The following is a 20,323-nucleotide window of genomic DNA, read 5'->3' as shown; positions in this document are numbered from 1 at the left end:
ACGCGGGCCCGCACCAGGCTGGGCTGCGCGTCTGGATCCCAACTCGGGAGAAGGTTCTGGGAACGGGGAACCCGGGTTGCGGAGCCGCCCGCTTCGAGGAGGAGCGGGGCTGGGGCTCCGCCCTGGAAAAAAGGCGTAACCCGAGGCCCCGGAGAACTGGAGATGCAGGCGCCGAGACAAGGCGAGGATTGTCCGGGGCGCGGGGCGCGGGGCGAGCGGGGCGCGCGCAGGGGGCGGCCGGCCGCGGGGCGGGGAGGGGGGGAGGCTGCGGCCCGAGCCCGCCGCGCTCTCCTCCCGCCCGACAGCCGGGGGAGCCGAAACCGCGGAGGGGAAGTGACCCGGCGCGGAGGGTCCGGCGGGACGCGGGCGCGGCCGTCGGGCGGAAGACGGGGGCAGCGAGGCGCAAGGGCGGCAAGGAGGGAGAAGGCCGGGGAGTCCGCGGCGAGACTGCGGCCCTGGGAAGCTGGAGGCTGATTTGGGGCAGACGGTCAGCAAGGACCTCTCAGTCGGCCCACTCAAGCCAGGCCGCTTTCCTCCGCAGTCCAGGCCGCCCCATCTACTGCCCCGGGGAAATACTTCAGGGGATGTCCTTGGGATGGTAGCATCTTCTGAAGGACCCAAGGACAATAATATTTCTCGAAAGACTCCGATTTCGGGTCTTTCACTAAATTTGCACAAGTACACTGAGACCGGAAGTAGCTTTGCCCCTATAAAACATGGCGGAAAGCTTTCTTGTCTCCAAGGGAACACCACGTAATGTCTACAAGCGGTGGGGGCTGGTTCTGCGCACGCGCACAAACGCACGCTGCCGGAAGTGGTAGGATTTTCTTTTTTAAACCACTGCTGCCGATTTAGTACGCGTGCGCAGTAGGCTCATCCGGCTGCTGTGTTGCGCAAATGGTGGAGAAAAAAACTTCGGGTATGTGAGCCCCCGGCGGTTAGACCCCTTGGCCTCCCAAGTCCAAACCCGACTTGGGACTTTTTCAGTTATTTGTCTCAAATCTCTTCACCGACTCTCAGGTCTTTTGGGCAGCCCCCTAAACCGTTCATTCAGTTTTATTGATGCCTGCCCTAAGCCTGGCGCTGAGGATGGAGAGGAGAAAGAGCCCTGTTACCCCAGAACTGGCTTTCTGTAAGCGGGACGGACACCCGGACCTGCATTGCCCTTCAGAGTGATAGGTGCCATGGCAGAGCGGCGCACGGCGCCTGGGCACAGGCACCCGCCCCAACTCCTAGGAAAGGGAGACCTGGAAGGCTTGGAAGGAAACAGAAACGCTTGAATTGAGCCTTGAAAGGCGGGTTAAGGTTTCGCACCGCAGAGGTGCCGGGCACTCCGCGAGCAAAGGCAGAGGAGCAAGAAAAAGCAAGTCGCTTAGGAAGCCTGTTCAAAGTTTGGAACTTACAAGCAAACAGTGGCCAGAGGAATGGGAAAAGGTGAAGTTTTGAAAAGCATTCCATACACCACCGAGGAAGTTGAACTCCATGGAGAGGCAGTGGAGAGCCATCAAAAGCTTTTAAGGCAGGGGCGTGACCAAGCAGGTTTATCTTTTAGAAAGGCAGTTCTGGCTTCAGCGAGGCAGATGGATTGCAATAGTGTCCAGTAGGACTTTATGTGATGATGAGAATGTTCTTAATCTGTGCTGTTGAGTGTGGGGTGTTCCACCAGGCTTGGTGGTGGCCTGCCTGTAAGCCCAGGGACTCAGGAGGCTGAGGTGGGAGAATTGCAAGCTCGAGGAGGGCAGCCTCAGCAATTTAGTAAGGCCCTAAGCAACTTACTGAGACTCTGTCTCAAAATAAAAAGAGCTGGGGATGTACCTCAGTGGCAAAGTGTCTCTGGAGTTCAATCCACAGTAGGACTTTCACTACATGTGGCTATTGGCCACATGAAATGTGGCTAGTACAACCAAGGAACTGAATTTTAAATTTTTATTTTCTCATAATTAGATTAAATATAAGTAACCACGTGTGATCAGTTTATTGTTGAAAGCAGGTCTAGAGACTGGAAGGTCACTTAAAAAAGAGATGCTGAGGAGTCCGAGGGAAAGGAAGTAACCGTCAACACTGCTAAATTAACTTGCACCTCCCCACTGGCTTTCCATTATTCTCACCTGTAAAATCCCCAAGTTCAAATTCCTTTAAATATCTAGAGGTAGAACTCTGAGGACCTGGCATGCCTTCATCTCAGCTTCCACCCCACTTGCTTTACATGCTGGTCTTGCTGAACTTCCCTCAGTTTGTTAAAGGCACCCAGCTTTCTTGGTTCCCCCAACCAGCCTACGGATGACTTGGGCCTCAAGCTAGACTTACCTTCCCTAACCACCCCAGGGCCGCAGTGGGGGCTTCTGTCTTATGCTCCGAAGCCTTTAGTACTTTCCTAACCAAACATGCTTGTTCTTTAAAATCCTTTGTGCTCCTGCAAGACTGTATGCTCTTGCTCAGGCGCTGCCTGGCACTCGGCACCCCGGAGGGAAGCAGCATCATGCAGTGATCAAGACCATGTGTTTTTGAACTCAGGGGCACTTGACCACTGAGCCACATCCCCAGCCCTGTTTTGTATTTTATTTAGAGACAGAGTCTCACTGAGTTGCTTAGCACCTTGCTTTTGCTGAGGCTGGCTTGATCTTGTGATCCTCCTGCCTCAGCCTCCTGAGCCATTGGGATTACAGATGTTCATCACCAGGCCCGGCAAGACCATGTGTTTTAAGCCAGGCATGATGACACACACCTGTAATCTCAGCTACTCAGGATGCTGAAGCAGGAAGATTGCAAATTTCAGGTCAGTCTGGGCAATGTAATGAGACCCTATCTCTAAAATCAAAAGGTGGGGAGGAAGGTGTAGCTCAGTGTGAAGCACCCCTGGGTTTAGTCCCCAATACCACCAAATCCAAAACAAAACAAACCAAAAAAAATGTGTGTTTTGATGTTGCTTGGTTCTGGGATTGAATTCTGACCTGGCCACCATTTACTAGTTGTGCAAACTCTGGAAATATTTCTTTATATATATATTTTTCTAGTTGTATAATATATATATATATATATATATATATATATATATATATATATATATATATATATATATATATTCTGCTTGTCAATGGATCTTTATTTTGTTTATTTAAATAATATGCAGTGCTGAGAATCGAACCCAGTGCCTCACACATGCTAGGCAAGTGCTCTACCACTGAGCCACAACCCTAGCCCTGGAAACATTTTAACTTCCAAACATCAGTAAGTTGAGATGAACTGATACCTATCTCAAAGGGTTGTTGTGAGGATTAAATGATTCAGTTTATGCTAATTGTTTAGTAAGTCACCCCTCAGTATCTATGGGGGATTGGTTCCAGGACACCGCCTCTGTCTGGATACCAAAATCCATAGATGCTAAAGTCTCACATATAAAATGGTGTAATGGTTTCACATAACTTGTGTGTATCCTCTCCTTTACTTTGAATCATCTCTACTTTAATACCTTATACAATGTAAATGCTACTGAACTAGTTGTTAACACTGTGTTGTTTAGGGAATAAGTCTGTACCTGTTGAGTGCAGGTGCATTTTGAATATTGTCAATCTGGGGGTTGGATGAATCCATGGATGTGGGACTGTGGACAGGGAGGACCAACTGTATGGTGCCTAGCTCAGAGTATGTGTCTGGCAAGTGGTGGCTGCTGGCGCTGCTGCTATTGTCATGGTGAACACACGCTTGGTACTTGTCTGATAAACAAAGATATTTTGTGTAGAATTATCAGAACCTGGCGAGTAGCTGATGGGGTGACAAAAAGGATGAGCGGACTGCTAGGGCTCTGTGTGGATGTACGCAGTGCGTCTGTTCACTCTGGCCGCAGGGAGAGGCAGACTTGGATGGAAGATGTTCCATATTGAGGTGCAATAATCAGAGGGTCAGTGCTGATGTCCTGGAGCCAATTCTGGAGCTCAGGAGAGGATTCTGGGCCAAGACGATCATGTTTGGAGTTATTTGCATGTGGGTGATAGGCAGAGCCCTGTGGAAGAGGGTGTAGACTGAGAGGGAGGAGGGGTGGGCAGAGAAGGCTCAGGGGCAGGGAGGGCAGCCAAGACGGGAGACTGAGAGTCCAGAGAGGGAGGAGGAGGAAAGCTGGAGCCTTGCCAAGGAAATAGGGATTCTTTACCCCCAAGAGGGTGGGCAGCACGGTCACAGGGCAGAGACATGCGAGACTAAGAACTGAGCTAGATATGCACTCTGGAATGGCCCCAGGCGGTCACCCGTGGCCTGCACTGAAGTCAGGCAGGAGTCAGGTTGCTAGAGGTTGAAGAATAGGTGGGAGGTGAGGACATCACTCAGACCCTCTCGAAGGGAAAAGATTAGGCCATTGGAGGCGTAGACACGCTGGCAGCAATTTATTCTCCTGAAGGGAAAGTCCAGCTGAGGCCGGTGGAGGGTGCTGAGGTTAGGGATGGACTCAAGCTGGAGGAGAAGGGCTGGGTTCAGTCACAGGCCCCTGGAGAGTGGAGAGGGTGGGCCCAGCAGGAGTGTTTGTGGGTGGTCTGAAGGGGGAGTGTGTGTTCTTTGCTTCTTTAGGGGTGGGGAGGGACACTGGTCAAGGGGCACGTCCCAGTGGAGCTGGGGAACCCTGGTGCTCCGTGCCTCCACGTGGGCACAGTTGTGTGGCTTTGGCACAGTGAGAGGCTTCACTGACTGGAAGCAGGAAGTGCTAGGAAAATGTGGGAAGCAGCGTGAGGAATTAAAGGAGTCTTGCTGGCTGGGGAGGAAGCAGAGCCAGAGGTCTGACACAGTGGGAAACAGGGACACGGGCCTGGGGCCTGGGATAAGACCAGAGGACCGTGGCTACCACCTGTGTCCATCTTCCACCCACTGCCCATAGTCAAGTTACCCCGCAGTGTCTGGGGGGGAATTGGTCGTCTTGCCTCCCATCCACACTCGCTCCCTCCCTGTGTCCCTCTTCTCTGGCCATAACTCTTGCCCTGCCCCAACTAGTTCGCTCCCAGGACCCTGGACAGCGCCGGGTGCTGGACCGGGCTGCCCGGCAGCGCCGCATCAACAGGCAGCTCGAGGCCTTGGAGAATGACAACTTCCAGGACGACCCCCACGCAGGCCTCCCCCAGCTCGGCAAGAGGCTGCCTCAGTTTGATGATGATGCAGACACTGGTAAGGCGGACGAGGAGGAAGGGAGGGACAGGCCCAGGTCAGGACTGTGAAAGGACACTGGGCCGCGAGGCCCCTGGCCCGGACATCTGCTGGCCCTTGTGGCTGTGAGCCACTGCGTCTCGGTTTCTCTTGTACACAGAGTAAGGACAGAGTGGATGAGCTGACCTGGGCCTCAGTCAGGGTACCTGGAGCTGGTGGGGCCTGACTGGGGGAGTGGGGTAAAGAGCAAAGGCTGATAGGGCGGGACAAACAGACTGCACCCCTGTGGGGAGCCAGAGAGAGCTGCTCCTTCTCTGCAATTGTCAAGTGACTCATCTCTCTGGACTCCTAGGAAAGAAAAAAAAGAAAACTCGAGGTGATCATTTTAAACTTCGCTTCCGAAAAAACTTCCAGGCCTTGCTGGAGGAGCAGGTGAGAGGGGCACTGCCAGGGGACTGTGGGGAGGGGGAGCCCCTGGAGGTCCTGCCTGGCAGGTGTTGGCTGTGTGGGGCTCACAGAGCCCGCCCGCCTTGTCTCTGCAGAACCTGAGCGTGGCGGAGGGCCCCAACTACCTGACGGCCTGCGCAGGGCCCCCGTCCCGCCCTCAGCGCCCCTTCTGTGCTGTGTGCGGCTTCCCTTCCCCCTACACCTGCGTCAGCTGCGGAGCGCGGTACTGCACGGTGCGCTGTCTGGGCACCCACCAAGAGACCAGGTGAGCTGTGGCCTCCCTGTCCACACTCACTGCCCCTCTGTGGCCCCCTAGACCTCTTCCTCTTCCTGGCCTTCCTGTTTGCCTGCAGGTGTCTGAAGTGGACTGTCTGAGCCTGGGGTCTCCAGAGAGGAAGGACCTCCATGCACCACCAAGGAAGCGCCCTGAACAGAGGGAGGAGCCACGTGTTCCCCTAGCACAGCTCTGTTGTCCCTGCAGGGACTGCCAGTCTTGCTCCTGGGGTCATCCAGCAGGGTGGGCCCAGCCTGCAGAGTGCTGTGGTAATAAAAGGCCTGGTGCCCGGAGCCTCCCTGCTTGGTTGTGGGGTGTTTGGGGGTGAGGGTCATGGGCCACCTGTCACTCCTACTTACTGCTGTCTTCCTCTGACCTGCCACTTGCCGCTGCCCTTCTGTGTCTGACCATGGGGAATTTTGTCCCATTCTCCTGCCACTCCGTCGTCTTGCCTCTGCCTTTCTTAACTGATCCATGTGTCTTCGCAGTCCATAGGAAATCCAGCTACCTTGAAGCAGAAGCCACCATTCTGTGAGAAAGCCCAGGTGACTCCGAGGCTGTGGGCAGGTGTCCTCACTTGCAGACCCGGGGGGGCCAGGCCTTCCTTCTTCAGCACTGATTTAGTTTGGTTTTGCTTTTGATTTCTCTGGTTCCTCTTACTATTTTTGAAGTACATGTAGGTTCCAGGGCTGGGTAACAGAAACTGGGCGAGGGCTAGAGCCGGGGTACAGGATGCTACTGTGAAGGTGCCAGTCCTGACTTTATCTGGAGCTTAGCCAAGTGGGAGTGGCCAGAGAGCCTTTGTCCCTGCTGCCCCTGTCTGAGAAAGCAGTTGTCTTTAGAAGCCCCTGTTGTCTGTGACAACAATTGTGTCAAATTATTGGCAGCCCTGACTCCAGAAGTTCCTGGAAGACGTGGGGATTGCAGCGTAGAGCTTCCTGGCCTGGTGGCGCTGCATGCGGGGGTGCCAGGCCTTCTCTGCCTCATTTTGAGGATTGCAAACCCTAATCCCATAAGCTCCTTGGAGTCCATTGTTAAGCCACAGCAAGGCAGGGGCTTTGGAAGTATTTGTTGAGCAAATGACCTTAATAAGATGTTAATGAGATGGCAACCAGGACAATGCCAGGCACTGCCTCAGGCTCTTCACTGCTCTTTGGGACAGTGTTTTCTGGGGACCTGCTTTCCCTTTCTCTGAAAACTTGTGGCAGGCCAGATGGTATTAATGACAGCTTCACAGGAGTTGGTAGTGACCATAGGGTTTGGAGAGAATTCAGGTGTGGTGATCGTAGAAATGAGGTGAGGTTGTTTTTCCTTGAATCAAAAGGTGGGGTGTTCCCCTAGAATCTAGGCCGGCTAATGACTCCCCCAACATGATACCCACAGTCCTGCCCTGTGGCTAGGACACTTGCTTTTGGGTCCCCAAGACTGTCCATAGGAAATCCAGCTACCCTGAAGCAGAAGCCACCATTCTGTGAGGAAGCCCAGGTGACACCAAGGCTGTGGGCAGGTGCCCTCACTTGCAGACCCAGGAGGGCCAGGCCTTCAAATCCTGCCAGCCCAGCCTCAGTCACAGGTGATTGTGCCCCTGGCATCAGTTCACCTTCAGCTTTCTGTCTCACATCCAGAGAGAGAGAAGCCGCCTCGCTGTGCTGTGCCTGTTCAGATTCCTGAGTTACAGAATCTGTGTGCAGAATAAAATAGTGGAATTATGCTGCTGAGTCTTGAGATGGTTTGTTAGTAGTAGTAACAAGGACACCAGGAATCTCAGTTTGCTGGCAGCAACTCCTGTCTGGGCCTCTTGTCTCTCCCAGGAAATGAAACTCTGGGGTCCAGAACCTTTCATTCATCTTTCCTCTTCTCCAAGAAGTACACAGGCCAGAAAAGGAAAGTAGAAAAGCCCTTTGTGTGTGTGTGTGTGCAGTGCTGGGGATTGAACCTAGGGCCTTGTTCATGCGAGGCAAGTGCTCTACCACCTGAGCTATGTCCTGAGCCCAGAAAAGCCCTTCTTGGTGGAGAAACACTGCGTCAGACTCAGTGTGTCAGCGCAGCCTGCTCTTTGGTTGGTTCATTCCCACCCTTAAGGGCCTTGCTTCATGTTTTGTTATTATAAATGGAGTCATGTAGGTTCTGTTTGGTGTAAGATCTCTCCTCCCAGCACCTTCCCAAGTGACCTTGTGAGGATGGTTCTTAACCCCAGTGGCGTCTTGGTGCTCTGATGCCGATTGGCTCCCCTGGTCATCCAAGAACATTCTCTAAGAAGCGTGGATCCCTATTTTAAACGAGAACTCCTCAAGGAAAGGCCTGAACAAGATTTGCCAGCTTTTTTTTTTTTTTTTTTTTTAACGGGAAACTTGTTTGCTGACTTGGGAGACCCCTGGTCTTTGGGAAATCTACACTATTCCAACAGTTTCTAGAAGTTAAACCTAGTGTCATGATGGAGTAGCACCACCCTTCCTGGGAACACAGGAAGAAGAGGTTGGTGCCACCTTCTGGAAGGCTGGAGACTGGGGACTTATTCCTAAAGAGCTTAGTGAGCACTGCTGCTAGTTGCGTTAGGATAGCTGAGGATTCCGGGAGGCATCATCAGCTATCCTCAGTCTTGGAGAAATCCCGGCCCCACTGCTTCCTACTTGTGCAGCTGGGCAGGTGCCTTTGCCTCTGCTTTTGGTGCAGCCATCTCCCGGGTATTGCAAGGACTGGGAGAACTCTTACCCAGTGCCCGCAGCTTGTGAGCACCCAGGATTGACAGCTATTGCTGCACTGCCCAAGAGCCAGAGTGGTTTGTCGTTAGACATCAGATGGCAGCTTCTGGTTGACATTCCTCTTTGCTCCAAGTTTGAGTTCTTTGAGGGCAAAGTCCATGTTTTGGTGCCCACCCCAGCTTCTAGTGAGAAGAAACTCAACAAATATAGTGAAAAAGGGAAAATGTCCCTAACTTCTTTAATCATGTGACCATGTGATGGCCAGAGGAATGGAAACAGCCTAGCACCGTATTAAGGCACATGGTACTTAGTGCTCAGTTATGGAACTTGGTTTGGGTGCATCTCCCTGAAAGGAAGGGGTGCGTGCGAAGAGACCTGCAGGAAAGAGCCGGTTCAGGTGAGTGGATAAGGTTGAAGAGAAAGGGAGGGGACTGCTGAGGGGACTCAGGAATCACCAAGTCCTGTGGCAGGGGATACATGTTGGGCTGGGCCCCTATTCTCTGCTGTCACTGGATGCCAGGCTTCTGTCCTGTGGCCTCATTTTCCTGTCTTGAATGGGTACCAAGTAGAGCTGGGCCTGTGCCACGCCTGCCCCCAACCTATGCTGAGGGGGACACCGTCTAGCCTTGCACGTACCTGCAGAAACTTCTGGAACCTCCCCCCAGAGAAATGTACAGGCACCACACCCAGCTAACTTGATCCAGAGCTCCAAAGGGGCTGCCCATTCCTGATATCCCTGCTCAGGCCCAGGTAAGAAACTGCTCCAAACCAACTGTCCCCTTAAGGCAGCTCTGAGAAATCATCAGGAGTGGCTTGTTATCACTGCCAGCTGATCCTGGGAATCTCTGGTATTTCCAAGAACCTGGAGGTGGGGCTTCCCATATCTGGTCCAAGATGACTCTTGGTAGTAATTATGTACCACCCTCTGGAAATCACTAGCAACGCCTCTGTTTTGCTGGACAAGACAGCCCAGAAGTGGTAGACAGAACGACAGGGGTCCAAGAACTGACTCTGGCCCCACCTCTCCCCCTTGCTTATCCCCCACTTCCTGACACCTTCAACCCTGAACAGTCACAAAACACATTTATTTATGCATGTATTTATATAGAACGCACAAACAGGGCAGGGCGAGGGGCACCTCCGTCCCCTCACGCCCAGCCTCGGGAGAGGCCTTAGAAGAGTCCAGGATGGGGCGTGGTCTCCAGGCAAGGGGCGTGGCCTGGAGTGTGGCCTGCTGCAGGTTTTTAAAGGGAAGATGGGCCCCAGGGTCCTTAAGGGGCAGTGGGAAGGGAGATGGGTTCCGCTGGCCCAAACTCATCTACACATAAGCATTTTTGCCGTATTTGCCAAAGCTGCTGTCACCTTCATCTGAGGTGGCGGTGGGCATCACAACTGTGGAAGTCTTGTAGGGAAGCTGGGCCCTGTGGGGAGAAGGGGGCCGTCACAGGGAGGTACGACCCTTGCTCCCTGCCCTCCACCCTGTCCTTCCCCTCTCTCACCTTGCGGTGGGGTCCTCCTGGGAGGCACAGCAGCAGCTGGAACAGAGGCAGATGCCACCAAGGATGCAGAGCAGGGAGGCGCTCCAGCCCAGGTAGAGGGCGGGGCCCAGCTCATACCTGGACGCAAGGGCGACGCAGGGGTGGGGGCCAGGAGGTGAGCGCGGGCCAGAGGGACAGGGCCAAGTTCCACCCGAGCTGTCCCAGAGGGCGGAGCTCCTCACTCACTTGGTTCCAACGTAGAGGGGGTTGAAGAAGTCCTGGGTGATGTTGACGGCATACCAGGAGATGGCCACCATCCCGCAGGCCCCTGGGGAGGCGGGAGAACCGCACTAGTGCCCTGGGTCAGCATGGCCCAGGCAGGAGGTTGGTGTGGGGGCTTAAGAAGGGTCAGGCAGGGGTCTTCCTGAGTAGGATGGAGGGCATCAAGTCCAAGGGTAACCATTTCACTTCAATTCCTTTCTCCCGCCCCAGCCTATAAACTTTCCCATCCTGGCAGTCAACTGTAAAGGTCTCAATCCAGCACTTCTGACCTCCCTTCCTGGCACTCTCCATCCAATCCCGGCCCCCCTTGGCCTCAGAGCTGCCTTGTTCATCCCAACCTGAGGGCCCCAGCACTCCTGGCCTCACCTGGAATCTGTCCTACCCAGCCTGCAAAGCCCAGTTGTCCAAGTCTCCCCACCCACTGCCCTGATGGCCCTTTCCTTTGGAATCCCAAATCCCACCAAGCCCTGGGCTGTCACCACTCCACTTGCTGGGGGCCTGTCTTCCAGGAAACCACCTGACCTTTCAAAGCTTTTCACATCTGGAACAGGACAATGCCCACCCTACCTTGCAGACTTATCATGAGATGAGAGGTGTGAAAATGTACAAATGGAACACTAGTGGCGAGTCTCGGCATTGTTACTCTACACTGTATGGGTGTGTGTGTTGGTGAAGGACTGAACTGTAGATGGGATTGGAGGTTCAGATGAGGGTGGGATGGCAGGGAGCCAGGGAAGAGCCCAGCAGGTGTCAAGGCAAAGTGGAAGGAGCTGCATGTGCCAGGAGTAGGGAGCTGGACATGGGGCAGGAAGCCTGTAGTCTGTGGCCAAGGGCTACCCCAAGCTCACCCAACACCTTCCCCCAATTACCAGCCAGCATGTCAAGGGCTCCCGCGATGGCTGCCACCTTGGCTTTCCTGGAGAGCTCCATGCTCCCGATTTTGGTGCAGCGCAGCCCCAGGATGCCTAGAAAGAGGCCAAGGAAGCCCAGGAGGATGGCGGTGATCATGAGCGCACGGCAGCCCTGGACATACCCTGGGGAGGGACACAGGCATCAGTCTTTCCCCCATCTCTCCCACCTCCATGGCCCACAGCAGCCCCTGTGGCCTTTGCTCAGACACAGGCCTTGCTGTCCCTCGAAGTCCTCCAGCCTCATTCCCTGTGCATCCACGCCCCTCCCACCCATGCCCTCCTCCTCCCAGCCAGGTGCACTTTGTTGGTACCTTTTCCATGGGTTTCACTACTGACTCTGGGCTGGGGACCTAGTTCCCAGGGAATGTCCTATGCATCATGGAGCATTTTGCAGCACCCTGGACCTCTGCCTACAGGATGCTGTAGCAACTCCCGCTCCTCCCAACCTGAGGCAAAGTGCAGACCCAGGCTGGCTGAGACTTGCCACTCTATGAGATCAGGCCCATGTTCTACTGTGCATTATAGAAAATTCACCTTCCCCATCCCCACCCCGCATCCAAGGGCTCTCCAAGTCCCACCCAGAGCTCAAGCACAATGCCTGACACCTCCAACAGAGTTTCTTCCCAGAGTAACCTGAAGGGGGCAGCAGCGGCCTATGGCAGAGGGTCAAGGGCAGTTTCTGACCTGGAAGGTGGGACACCTGGGCCCAGGATCATCCGAGTTTGTCTAGCTCATATTGATGCCTCAGTTTCCCTTTTTGCAAAAATGAGGGAAACTGCCAGCCCCTCCTCCCCTCTCTGTCTTCCATAATTGCTAAGTGCTCCTGAGGACCTTGCTCCCCTTTCCTGGGTGGGGCAGCAGCATGGGTACTGAAGGAGAAAGGCTGGGTCCCTGCCAGGAAGAGGTAAGTGGCCTGAAGTTGGGGAGCAGGGAGGAGGGACAAAGTTCTCTGAGAGGACATTCTGACTCCCAGCCACTCCCTCCCCACCCCAACTCTCAATCCTCAGGGAGCTCTGGTGGCCAAGTGGAAGTTGGGGTGCACAGCTGGTGGGTGGCTGAATGAGGGCCAGGATCCCTCTCTGGACCACAATGGGCCATGGAGGAATCAACTGGGCCCTGGCTCGGGCGCCATAAGTTGGAGTCTCAGCTGCCCTCACCTCCTGTGGCTCTAGGCTGTTATACCCTACAGAATTTCTTCAGCTTTGTGAAATGAGGTCAATGCCCCACCCAGCAGCAGGTGACTACAGACCACTGCAACAGCACAGCTGGACGGGGAAGCACAGGCCGGAGCTCCGCAGCCCTCTGCTCTCCCCTCCAGACGCTCCTGCACATTGTTGCACTGGGATCTCTTGCAGGCCAAGAGCAGCAGTGCCCCATGGGTCCCTCCCGGGGCTCAGTGCGCCAGGCATGGATGCAGTGGGCTGGCTGGGTTTCCGGGCCAGTTGCCCCCACTGTCTCTTCTGGCCACTCAGCACCCTGGGCTTTTGGTCCAGACTGCACTCAGCTTTTAGGAATCTTTGGGGGACACCTGTCCTGCACACAGGTCCTGGGGAGATGGCTGAAAAGCATGAAGCCCCTACAGCTGCCTCAAGAATCTGGGAAGAGAGGGGCACAAGAGACCCAGCCAGGCCCAGCTGAGGCTCTCCAGCATTCCTGGGGCAGTCTCACTGCCTGTTTCCTGCCCAGTGCTGGCCTTAGTTCCTCTCTGCCCACCCATCACCTGCCATGCAGAGCCAGGAAGGTCAAGAAGACTCCCAAGGACCCAGTGTGTGTGGGGGTGCCCACAGAGGGTTCACTCTTGGTCTCTAGCACGGGGGCAGACTGAGAGGAGGCTCTGTGGGAAGATGGCCAGTCAAGGGTGAGCAGGCAGCAGGAGGAGCACTCATCGGAAAGAACTGGTTGGGCCTACCTTGGAGCTGCAGGCTTAGCCTTCTAAGAACCTCAGAACACATGGCGTGGAGAACCCCAGACACGTGCCCGGGTGTGCCCACCACCTCCATTCAGACTGCCCGGCCGCTCGTCCACTGCAACCTGGCCTTGCTGGGGGCTCTGTACAGTTCAGCACAGCAGGGAGACCAGCGGCCCAGTGTGGATGCTTGGTTGGTCACTGAGACCTGCTGCCTATCAACTGCCCAGAGGCCAAGATGGGGCCTCCTCACCCTGCCAACCCAGCGATCCCACCCAGAATAAAATGTACAGAGTGCACATGTGACAACAGGGAGCCAGGGTCTACAGGTTTTGCTGCATGTGATCTTCACCAGCACCTGAGGGCTGGTGCTGTTATGGTCCCAGCCTGCAGGTGGCCGATACCAAGCCCATTGTCTCCTCACCAGAGGCACAGAGCTAGCCAGGGCAGGAGTTGCACATGGCAGCTTGATGACTCTGCTGCCTGCTCTTACAACCACTGGTGGAGGATTCCACTAGACCAGGGGCCAAATATAACAAGGTCTCACTGCAGAGCCAGGCTGGAGTGCCCAGCGTTCTTGGCTACAGCAGCCCAGGACCCAGAGCTTGACCCGTCTTCCTGCATCCTTATGGCACCCAAGATCAGACCAAAGACAGCCACCCCTTCCCTTGGGGTCTCTCCAAGCCTGCCCACCTCCCTCTGCTCCCTGAAGCTCTCCTCACCCCGTACCAGAGAGGGCCAGCATGGACGGGAACTCCCAGCAGTTGGAGACTCCCAGGGAATCAGTGGCACAGCTGTACCAGAGGTTCTCGAAGATGGTGTTGGTGGTGATAACGTTCCCGTGCACGGTGGACACTCGCCAGTAGCTGTTTGGCAGGGTCACCCCCAGCATCAGCAGCCCCAGGGCTGCCATGAAGAAGCCAAGGCTCTCCACAGCTATCGACATCCTGGGACGCAGGCCCCTGAGGGGCTTGGGCCCCAGAGAGGGGCAGGGGTGGAGCCCCCCGGGAAGTGGAAGGGGCTTGGCTAAGGAGGAGCGTTAAGGCAGGCAGAGGGGAAGGAGGGGAATCCAGCCGTGGCCTCTGCCCGCTTCTTCTCGGGCTCAGGTCCTTCCGTCTCCAGGTTTCTGACTCCCTCCTTTCTGGGTCTCTCTGCTTCCTGACAGGTCAGAGGAATGAGCCAAGCCTGTGTGGCAGCAGCTGTTGACGATGGAGGGAATAAACAGGCCAAAAGTCCACCCCCTCCCCCAGCCTCTAGGCTGGCCTGGACTCCCCGCCCCTCGAGGGTGGGGGGGAGAGGACTTAGAAGACTAACGGATCCGGCCAAGGAGGGGCCTGGGAGGACTCAGGAGCCAAGGGGGAAGCGGCTGTCTCTGACTCAGCTTTCATCTGGGGCCAGAGAATGGAATAGAGGGGCAAGAAGAGAAAAGGGGACTGAGAGACAGGAGCGTGACAAGAGGTGGAGTGAACCCAGACAGACATGCCTTCCATGGAGGACTGGGGGCAGGGCCACTCCCTCTGCATGGGAAGAACCACACCTCTAGGACCCCCGGGTCTCCAAGATGACGTGAAGGCAGTGGGAGAGACCAGCGCTCTGGGGTCCGGCAACCTGGATTCAAATTAGACTCCATAGGTTACCAAAGTGGCCAGGCTCGTTTATTTAGCTCCACTTTTTTTCTGCTAGCCATCTGGAGCCCCGGTACTGGCTTTGCAGGTCACAATAAGAACGGGGACCAGAGATCACAGCTCCCCACACACTCCAACTGCTCCATGCTTGGGGACCGTCTCAGATCTGAGGGCCGCAGGACTGAGGTGAGGCCAGCAGTAACTTTCCTCCAAACTTCCTGAACTTGAATTTCCCCCTTTGAGCTGACCTTTGACTCTCGGCATCAAGTTTGATCCTGCTGCCAAGGGGCCCCAGGAGCAGATCACAGGTCTGGGACATGAGCCTGTGGCTAATCTCTCCTAGCACTCCAGAGTTACCAGAAGCTGTTACCAACTCAATTAATCATGATGGATCAAAACCCCCGAGTCAAGGCCAAGGTTGGGACAGCTCTAGTTCACTCCTGGGGGTGTCCGCCCTGTTCCCCACCAATGCGCCAGGTCCTCATGCTCCCTCAGGTGCCTCCTCCCACCCTGCTGGCCTAGCGGGGGCTGAGGAACGAGAGGTATGCGGCAAGCAGCGCAGGCCCACGCAGAGCCTGGCACGAGGGGGCGTGGGGCAGACCCAGTGGGGCGGAGCTTGTCTCCTCTTCCATAAGCTGGAACCCAGATACTCTCTACCCCTAGCCTCCCCTCAAACCCCTGCCTCCCCCATACCAAAAGAACTTCCTTCTCCACTGGGGCCCCCCTTTCCCTAAGGAGGATGGGGCAGGAGGAAGGGGAGGCGCAGGAAGACAAAGGGAGGGAAGGGCGGAGGTTGTGGAGGAAGCCCAAGGGCCGCAGTGGAAAAGTCCACGTGCTGCGAGGCAGCTGAGTGGGTCAGAGGAGACTGAGCCGTAAATCCCAGCCTCGCCTTGGATGCCCTTCCCGCTGGTGGCTGCTTTCTCCCAGGATTCTGGGCCATGTCCTGTTCTGTCTGCTGCTGCTCAAGGACATGGCTTTGGGGAAGGGGAGGAAGGAAGGGTGTGGACTGAGCTGCTCCGTGGACAAAGGAGACCCCCACATTGGCCTGGAGGGCAGGAACAAGAGGGCACAGGGCAGGAAAGGGCCAGGGGTGAGCCCACCTATGCACAGTGCCACCCCCCCGACACAGGCAAGGAGGTTCCCAAGCCACAGCCCAGCTTTATTTACACTCACACATGGCACATGACTTGGGGCTACACAACAGGTCTGGGGAGACAGAGGTTGAAGGCCGCAAAGGACAATGATGAGGATGCGAGGGAAGAACAGGGAAGGCCCGTGAGGATGGCGGGGCCCTGCTCTGAGTGTCCACCACAGCTCCCGAGTGCCCTGGGCAGAGGAGCAGGCGTGCTCTCCTTCAGGATTTGGACTTGGACACGGCCAGCCCGATGAGTCCAGCCAGTCCTGCCACGCCCAGGGCCATGCCTCCAACGATGGCCATGCCCACTAGTCCATCTAGGGAACGGAGAAGGAGAAGGGAGGCCGTCAGAGCTTGGCAGCCCACAGGGACCCTGGCCAGGACCGCCCTGGCCCCGCTGCTCCACAGAAGACGCGTGCCTCCCGACAGAGTCAAAGGCTACGAGCTCCAGGGCAGGAGACAGGGGCCTTCTCGGGAGTGACTGCTTGGAGGGGCTCCTTTATGGACACTCCATGGGGCCCTGGGAAGGATGAGGACTTAACCCAGGGCGAGGCGTTCACCTTTCTTCATGGCCTTGTCGATGAGCCGCTCCAGCTCCCTGGCCTGGCTGTTCTGGGGCTCTGTCTGCAGCAGCCCACGCACGTACCTCAGGGCCTTCTCATACTCCTGCACTCAGGGGAAATGCACCGCAAGTCACCTGCACCCTGGGGCTCCGGGACCCCTCCTGCCAGGAAGGGTCTTCCTTTCTCTCGCCCCCAGCCCTGCCTAAACCTCCCCCATCCTCCCTCCAGCCCCACCTGATGGAGTAGAGTCCACAAACAACCCCAACTGTGTTGGGGTGATAAGCCAGGGGAGATAACAGCCCAAGCCTGAGGCTACACCCCAATCATGACGTCACCTTGTCCCCACACCCTTGGCACCCTGATCCTCTCTCACCTTCCCTCTGAAACAGTCCTGGTATCAACTTGCACCAGTGACCTCACACCACCCCCTGCCTACTGCCTTTTTCAGCCTCTCTGAGGCCCAGGGCTCTACCCTGGGGCAGAAAGGCAGCTCACCTTGAGCCGGTAGTTCCCCACAGCCAAGTAGAAGACATAATCCCGCTGCTCCTCTTTGCTCCCTTTGGGCAGTAGTTCTGGGAAAGGGAGAAAAAAGAGGGTGAAAAAACGGCTTCTTTCTTTTCCTAATACCGCATCCCACAGACCCTGCCACACTCCAGATCCCTCTAAGGTCCCAGTCCTGGGCCTCCATGTCAGCTGCTGTCACTCTCAGCTTCCCAGTCAGAGCTCTGGGGCACCATGAGCAGAGGCTGCCACAACACCCCAATACGGACATCCTGGAATCAATATTACAGTCACTATGGTCCACTGGAGTGAACCACAGGAACCTAAGGACAGGAAGTCAAAAGGAAACTCTACTTAACTCAGGCACCCATTGTTTTCAATGCCATTACCTGCTGCCCAATTATTGTTAAAAACAAATGTTTGCACAGATGGGTGTGGAGGCACACACCTGTGATCTCAACGACTCCGAGGCTGAGGTGTGAGGATCACAAATTCAAGGCCAGCCTCAGCAACTTAGCAAGGCCCTAAGCAATTTAGTGAGACCCTGCCTCAAAATAAAAATAAAAGTAAAATAAAGCTGGGTGTGGTGACACACGCCTGTAATCCCAGCAATTTAGGAGGCAAAGTCAGCTTCAGCAACTTAGCCAGATCCCGTCTTAAAATGAAAAATAAAAAGGGCTAGGGATGCAGCTCAGTGGTAAAGTGCTCCTGGATTCAATTCCCGTGTGTGTGTGTGTGTGGAGTCTGTATTCCCTCCTCCTTAACTCACTTCCCTGGAAAAACCCACCTGATTACTTCCCAATTCAGTGACTTCCCAGAGGACCGAGTGTGGCTGTTCTCAAGCATCAGGATCTCACTAAGTAGTTCTGCAGATGCTTAAAATTTCAAGAGCCTAATGTCTCCTCAACTACAGGAGCAATGGCCAGAGACCACTTCTACCTTTGTGCCCTAGTGTGGGGTGAACCTGAAAAATCTGAATTGCAAAACAGACAATGTAGAATGATGGTATTTGCATTAAAACTCTTAGTTTTACAGATCTACAACAAGCATCCTTTACTGGTAGAGCTGTCCCTTGTTATTCTTGGCAGATTGGTTCCAGGAGCCCCATCAGATTCCCAAACCCACAGATGCTAAAGTTTCTTAATTGTAATATTTGCATAAAACCTACACATCCTCCTGCGTGCTTTAAATTCTCTCTAGGTTACTTATGATATTTAATACAATACAAATGCTACATTAGCAATTGGTATACTGTTTTGTTTTGGGAATAACAGCAAGTAAAAAAAGTCTGTACACTTTAGTAAATATTTTTGTTGTTGTTTTGTTTTATATCAAATGTTTGATCTGAATGAATCCATGATGTGGAACCTGCAGATATGGAGGGCCAACTGTGCAGCCCTTTGCTACAGCGAGTCTGCTGGGAATTACTATGAAGTGACTGTATTGTGAGGTAAGGGTCCCCTGATAGAAAGGATCCCAGTGCTTGGACAAAGGAGGCGAATGAGGCCGATGGCAGCAGACAAGGCTGGCCCCGATGCAGCAGAGAACAGCGACGGCCGCCCAGAGCCTCACCCTCAAGTAGTGCAATGCCTTTCCGGATGTCCTCATTGTACTTGCTCCGCACCAGGCACCAGGCATACTCAAACTGCGTGCTTTTGGACACTGAGCCTGCCGCCTTCTCAGACTGAAATTTCTTTTCAAACTTCTGCCGTAGGAGAGGAGAGGAATCGTTTAAAAACCAAGGGTGCAAGCACACTCTATCTGGACCTGTTGTCCATGTCCCAGTCACACTCCATTCCTGTCTTTGCCCTCGCAGGTCTTGGTACCCAGCACCCCAGCTTCTGCCACCCCCAACCCATGATCCAAGTACTGTGCTCTCTGGGTTGGTGGACGACCTCCTTGGACGAGGGGCCCCTTCCTCCGCCCTCCCCCTACTGGTATCTAGTGGAGATGCCACCTGGTGGCAGATCCAGGCACCGCTCCAGGAGCAGCTGACCCCAAGTGGCTGAACAGTAAACACACTGTCCCAACTGCTCAACAACAGCCTACGCGGTCTTAGCCCGAGGCTGCTGGCCTCACTGCCCCACCCTGCCGGGTCTGGACCTTATCCTATTAGCAAGACACGGTTAAAACCAGCGCTTATCTCCTAGAGCTACGAAGAGTGAGACCTGGCACGCTGTGAACTTAGCACCATGCGGGATTCAAGGTTAAAAGTTGTATTCCCTGGCAAGGGAAGGAGCATCCTGAGCTACAACTCCGCACGAACCCAGAACCCGTCACCCTTTCCATCGTCAAGACTCCAGGCCCTACGTCCTGAAGTGAGGAGACCCAAGAACTACCACTCCCATCAGCCTCCGGGACAAAGAGCGCTTTGGGGTAGGAGCCGGGCGCCGCAGAGGCTGCCGGGAGCCGTAGTTCGTTTCCTTCGGCGACGCGGAGGCTGGGGAGAGGGTTTATCCCCTGCCCTATTCTCCTCAGGACCCGCCCTCCGACTTTCCCCTTTGCCTTCCTGGGGTCCAGGCCTCACCATTAGATCATCCACAGACACCAGCTCGTTCAGCACGGCCTCCATGGCCACTGCCCCCACAATCCTCACACCGGACTCTACTGTGCCACAGTCTCCATGGTCTAGTGGCAGGGGCGGAGAGGCACTTCCGGCGTCCGGCGGATGCGGCCCCCGACAGGGGGAGGCCCCGCCCATTCGGCCCCACCTCGCGCAGTCGGCGAGGCGGGCGGCCGGAGGCAGGATTGCAAGTACGAGGCCAGCCTCGGCAAATCAGCGAGTACCTAAGAGCGAGACCGTCTCAAATTAAAAAATAAAAAGGACTGGGGCTGGAACTCAGTGGTAGGGCGCCCGGGTTATATGTACACATGCACATACATGTATACATGTATGTATAACTAAATCTAGGACTCTGGAGGTAGGTGACTTCACCGCCAGCAACAGAGTCACAACTAGGACTAGGGTCCTAGGGCCGCTGCTGGTTCTTATAACGCAAGAGGACGGAGACCTGAATCTGTCAATCTATGCCCAGCGGCTGGGTCCATATTTACAGCAAACACTACCAATGGGAACTTAAAGAAAAGCTATTGTCCCATTCCTTGCAGGGTCCAACTTTCAAATATTATTTGGGTAAACCATCCTCTGGGTGTGCCTGAGGTGGAAAGCCTGCCACATGGGGTCACAGGCAGTAAGAAGTTTAGCAGAGGAGCAAGACCAAATGCTGCTAAGTCCTCAGGCTGTCGTGTTCTGTGCACTGATGGGTAGTTAGAGACTTCCCATTCTTCTCATCTGACCCACAGGGCTCTAGAACACGGTGGAATAATTCCATGAGGGCAGAGACTCTATCTTCTTTCCAGGAACTAGCACAGGCC

General features: G+C 55.0%; 3 protein-coding genes across 6 annotated transcripts; 1 reads left to right on the top strand and 2 right to left on the bottom strand.

Annotated features, from left to right (window-relative positions):
- Positions 1-48: 48 nt before the first annotated feature.
- On the top strand, positions 49-6,138 carry Znhit1 (zinc finger HIT-type containing 1). Of its 3 annotated transcripts, none has more exons than XM_046427168.2 (5): positions 49-181; positions 4,975-5,145; positions 5,477-5,556; positions 5,667-5,836; positions 5,925-6,138. In XM_046427168.2, the coding sequence occupies exons 1-5, from the start codon at positions 163-165 to the stop codon at positions 5,944-5,946; spliced, it is 462 nt and encodes a 153-aa protein (XP_046283124.1). In that variant the 5' UTR covers positions 49-162; the 3' UTR covers positions 5,947-6,138. The 3 variants fall into 3 exon arrangements, with proteins under 3 accessions (XP_046283124.1, XP_046283122.1, XP_058429537.1); XM_046427166.2 differs by lacking the exon at positions 49-181 and adding an exon at positions 447-919; XM_058573554.1 differs by lacking the exon at positions 49-181 and adding an exon at positions 960-1,434.
- Positions 6,139-9,613: 3,475 nt separating this feature from the next.
- Positions 9,614-15,365, bottom strand: Cldn15 (claudin 15). 2 transcript variants are annotated; one of them, XM_046427164.2, is made up of 5 exons: positions 13,854-15,365; positions 11,177-11,341; positions 10,272-10,353; positions 10,047-10,082; positions 9,614-9,968 (listed from the first exon to the last, which is right to left on the bottom strand). In XM_046427164.2, the coding sequence occupies exons 1-5, from the start codon at positions 14,068-14,070 to the stop codon at positions 9,866-9,868; spliced, it is 603 nt and encodes a 200-aa protein (XP_046283120.1). In that variant the 5' UTR covers positions 14,071-15,365; the 3' UTR covers positions 9,614-9,865. The 2 variants fall into 2 exon arrangements, with proteins under 2 accessions (XP_046283120.1, XP_046283119.1); XM_046427163.2 differs by having other exon boundaries at positions 10,047-10,163; positions 13,854-15,354.
- A 522-nt stretch (positions 15,366-15,887) lies between these two features.
- On the bottom strand, positions 15,888-19,668 carry Fis1 (fission, mitochondrial 1). The gene is made up of 5 exons (XM_046427165.2): positions 19,476-19,668; positions 18,521-18,653; positions 16,943-17,019; positions 16,445-16,550; positions 15,888-16,201 (listed from the first exon to the last, which is right to left on the bottom strand). The coding sequence occupies exons 1-5, from the start codon at positions 19,647-19,649 to the stop codon at positions 16,104-16,106; spliced, it is 588 nt and encodes a 195-aa protein (XP_046283121.1). The 5' UTR covers positions 19,650-19,668; the 3' UTR covers positions 15,888-16,103.
- Between the last annotated feature and the right edge of the window lie 655 nt (positions 19,669-20,323).

The sequence above is a fragment of the Marmota monax genome, unplaced genomic scaffold, assembly GCF_021218885.2.
Source record: "Marmota monax isolate L192 unplaced genomic scaffold, Marmota_monax_Labrador192_F-V1.1 WCK01_AAM20220418_F8-fsc00341, whole genome shotgun sequence".
Taxonomy (NCBI): Eukaryota; Metazoa; Chordata; class Mammalia; order Rodentia; family Sciuridae; genus Marmota; species Marmota monax.
Note: the sequence above shows the minus strand (reverse complement) of the source record. Positions and strands in the feature narration are given on the sequence as shown.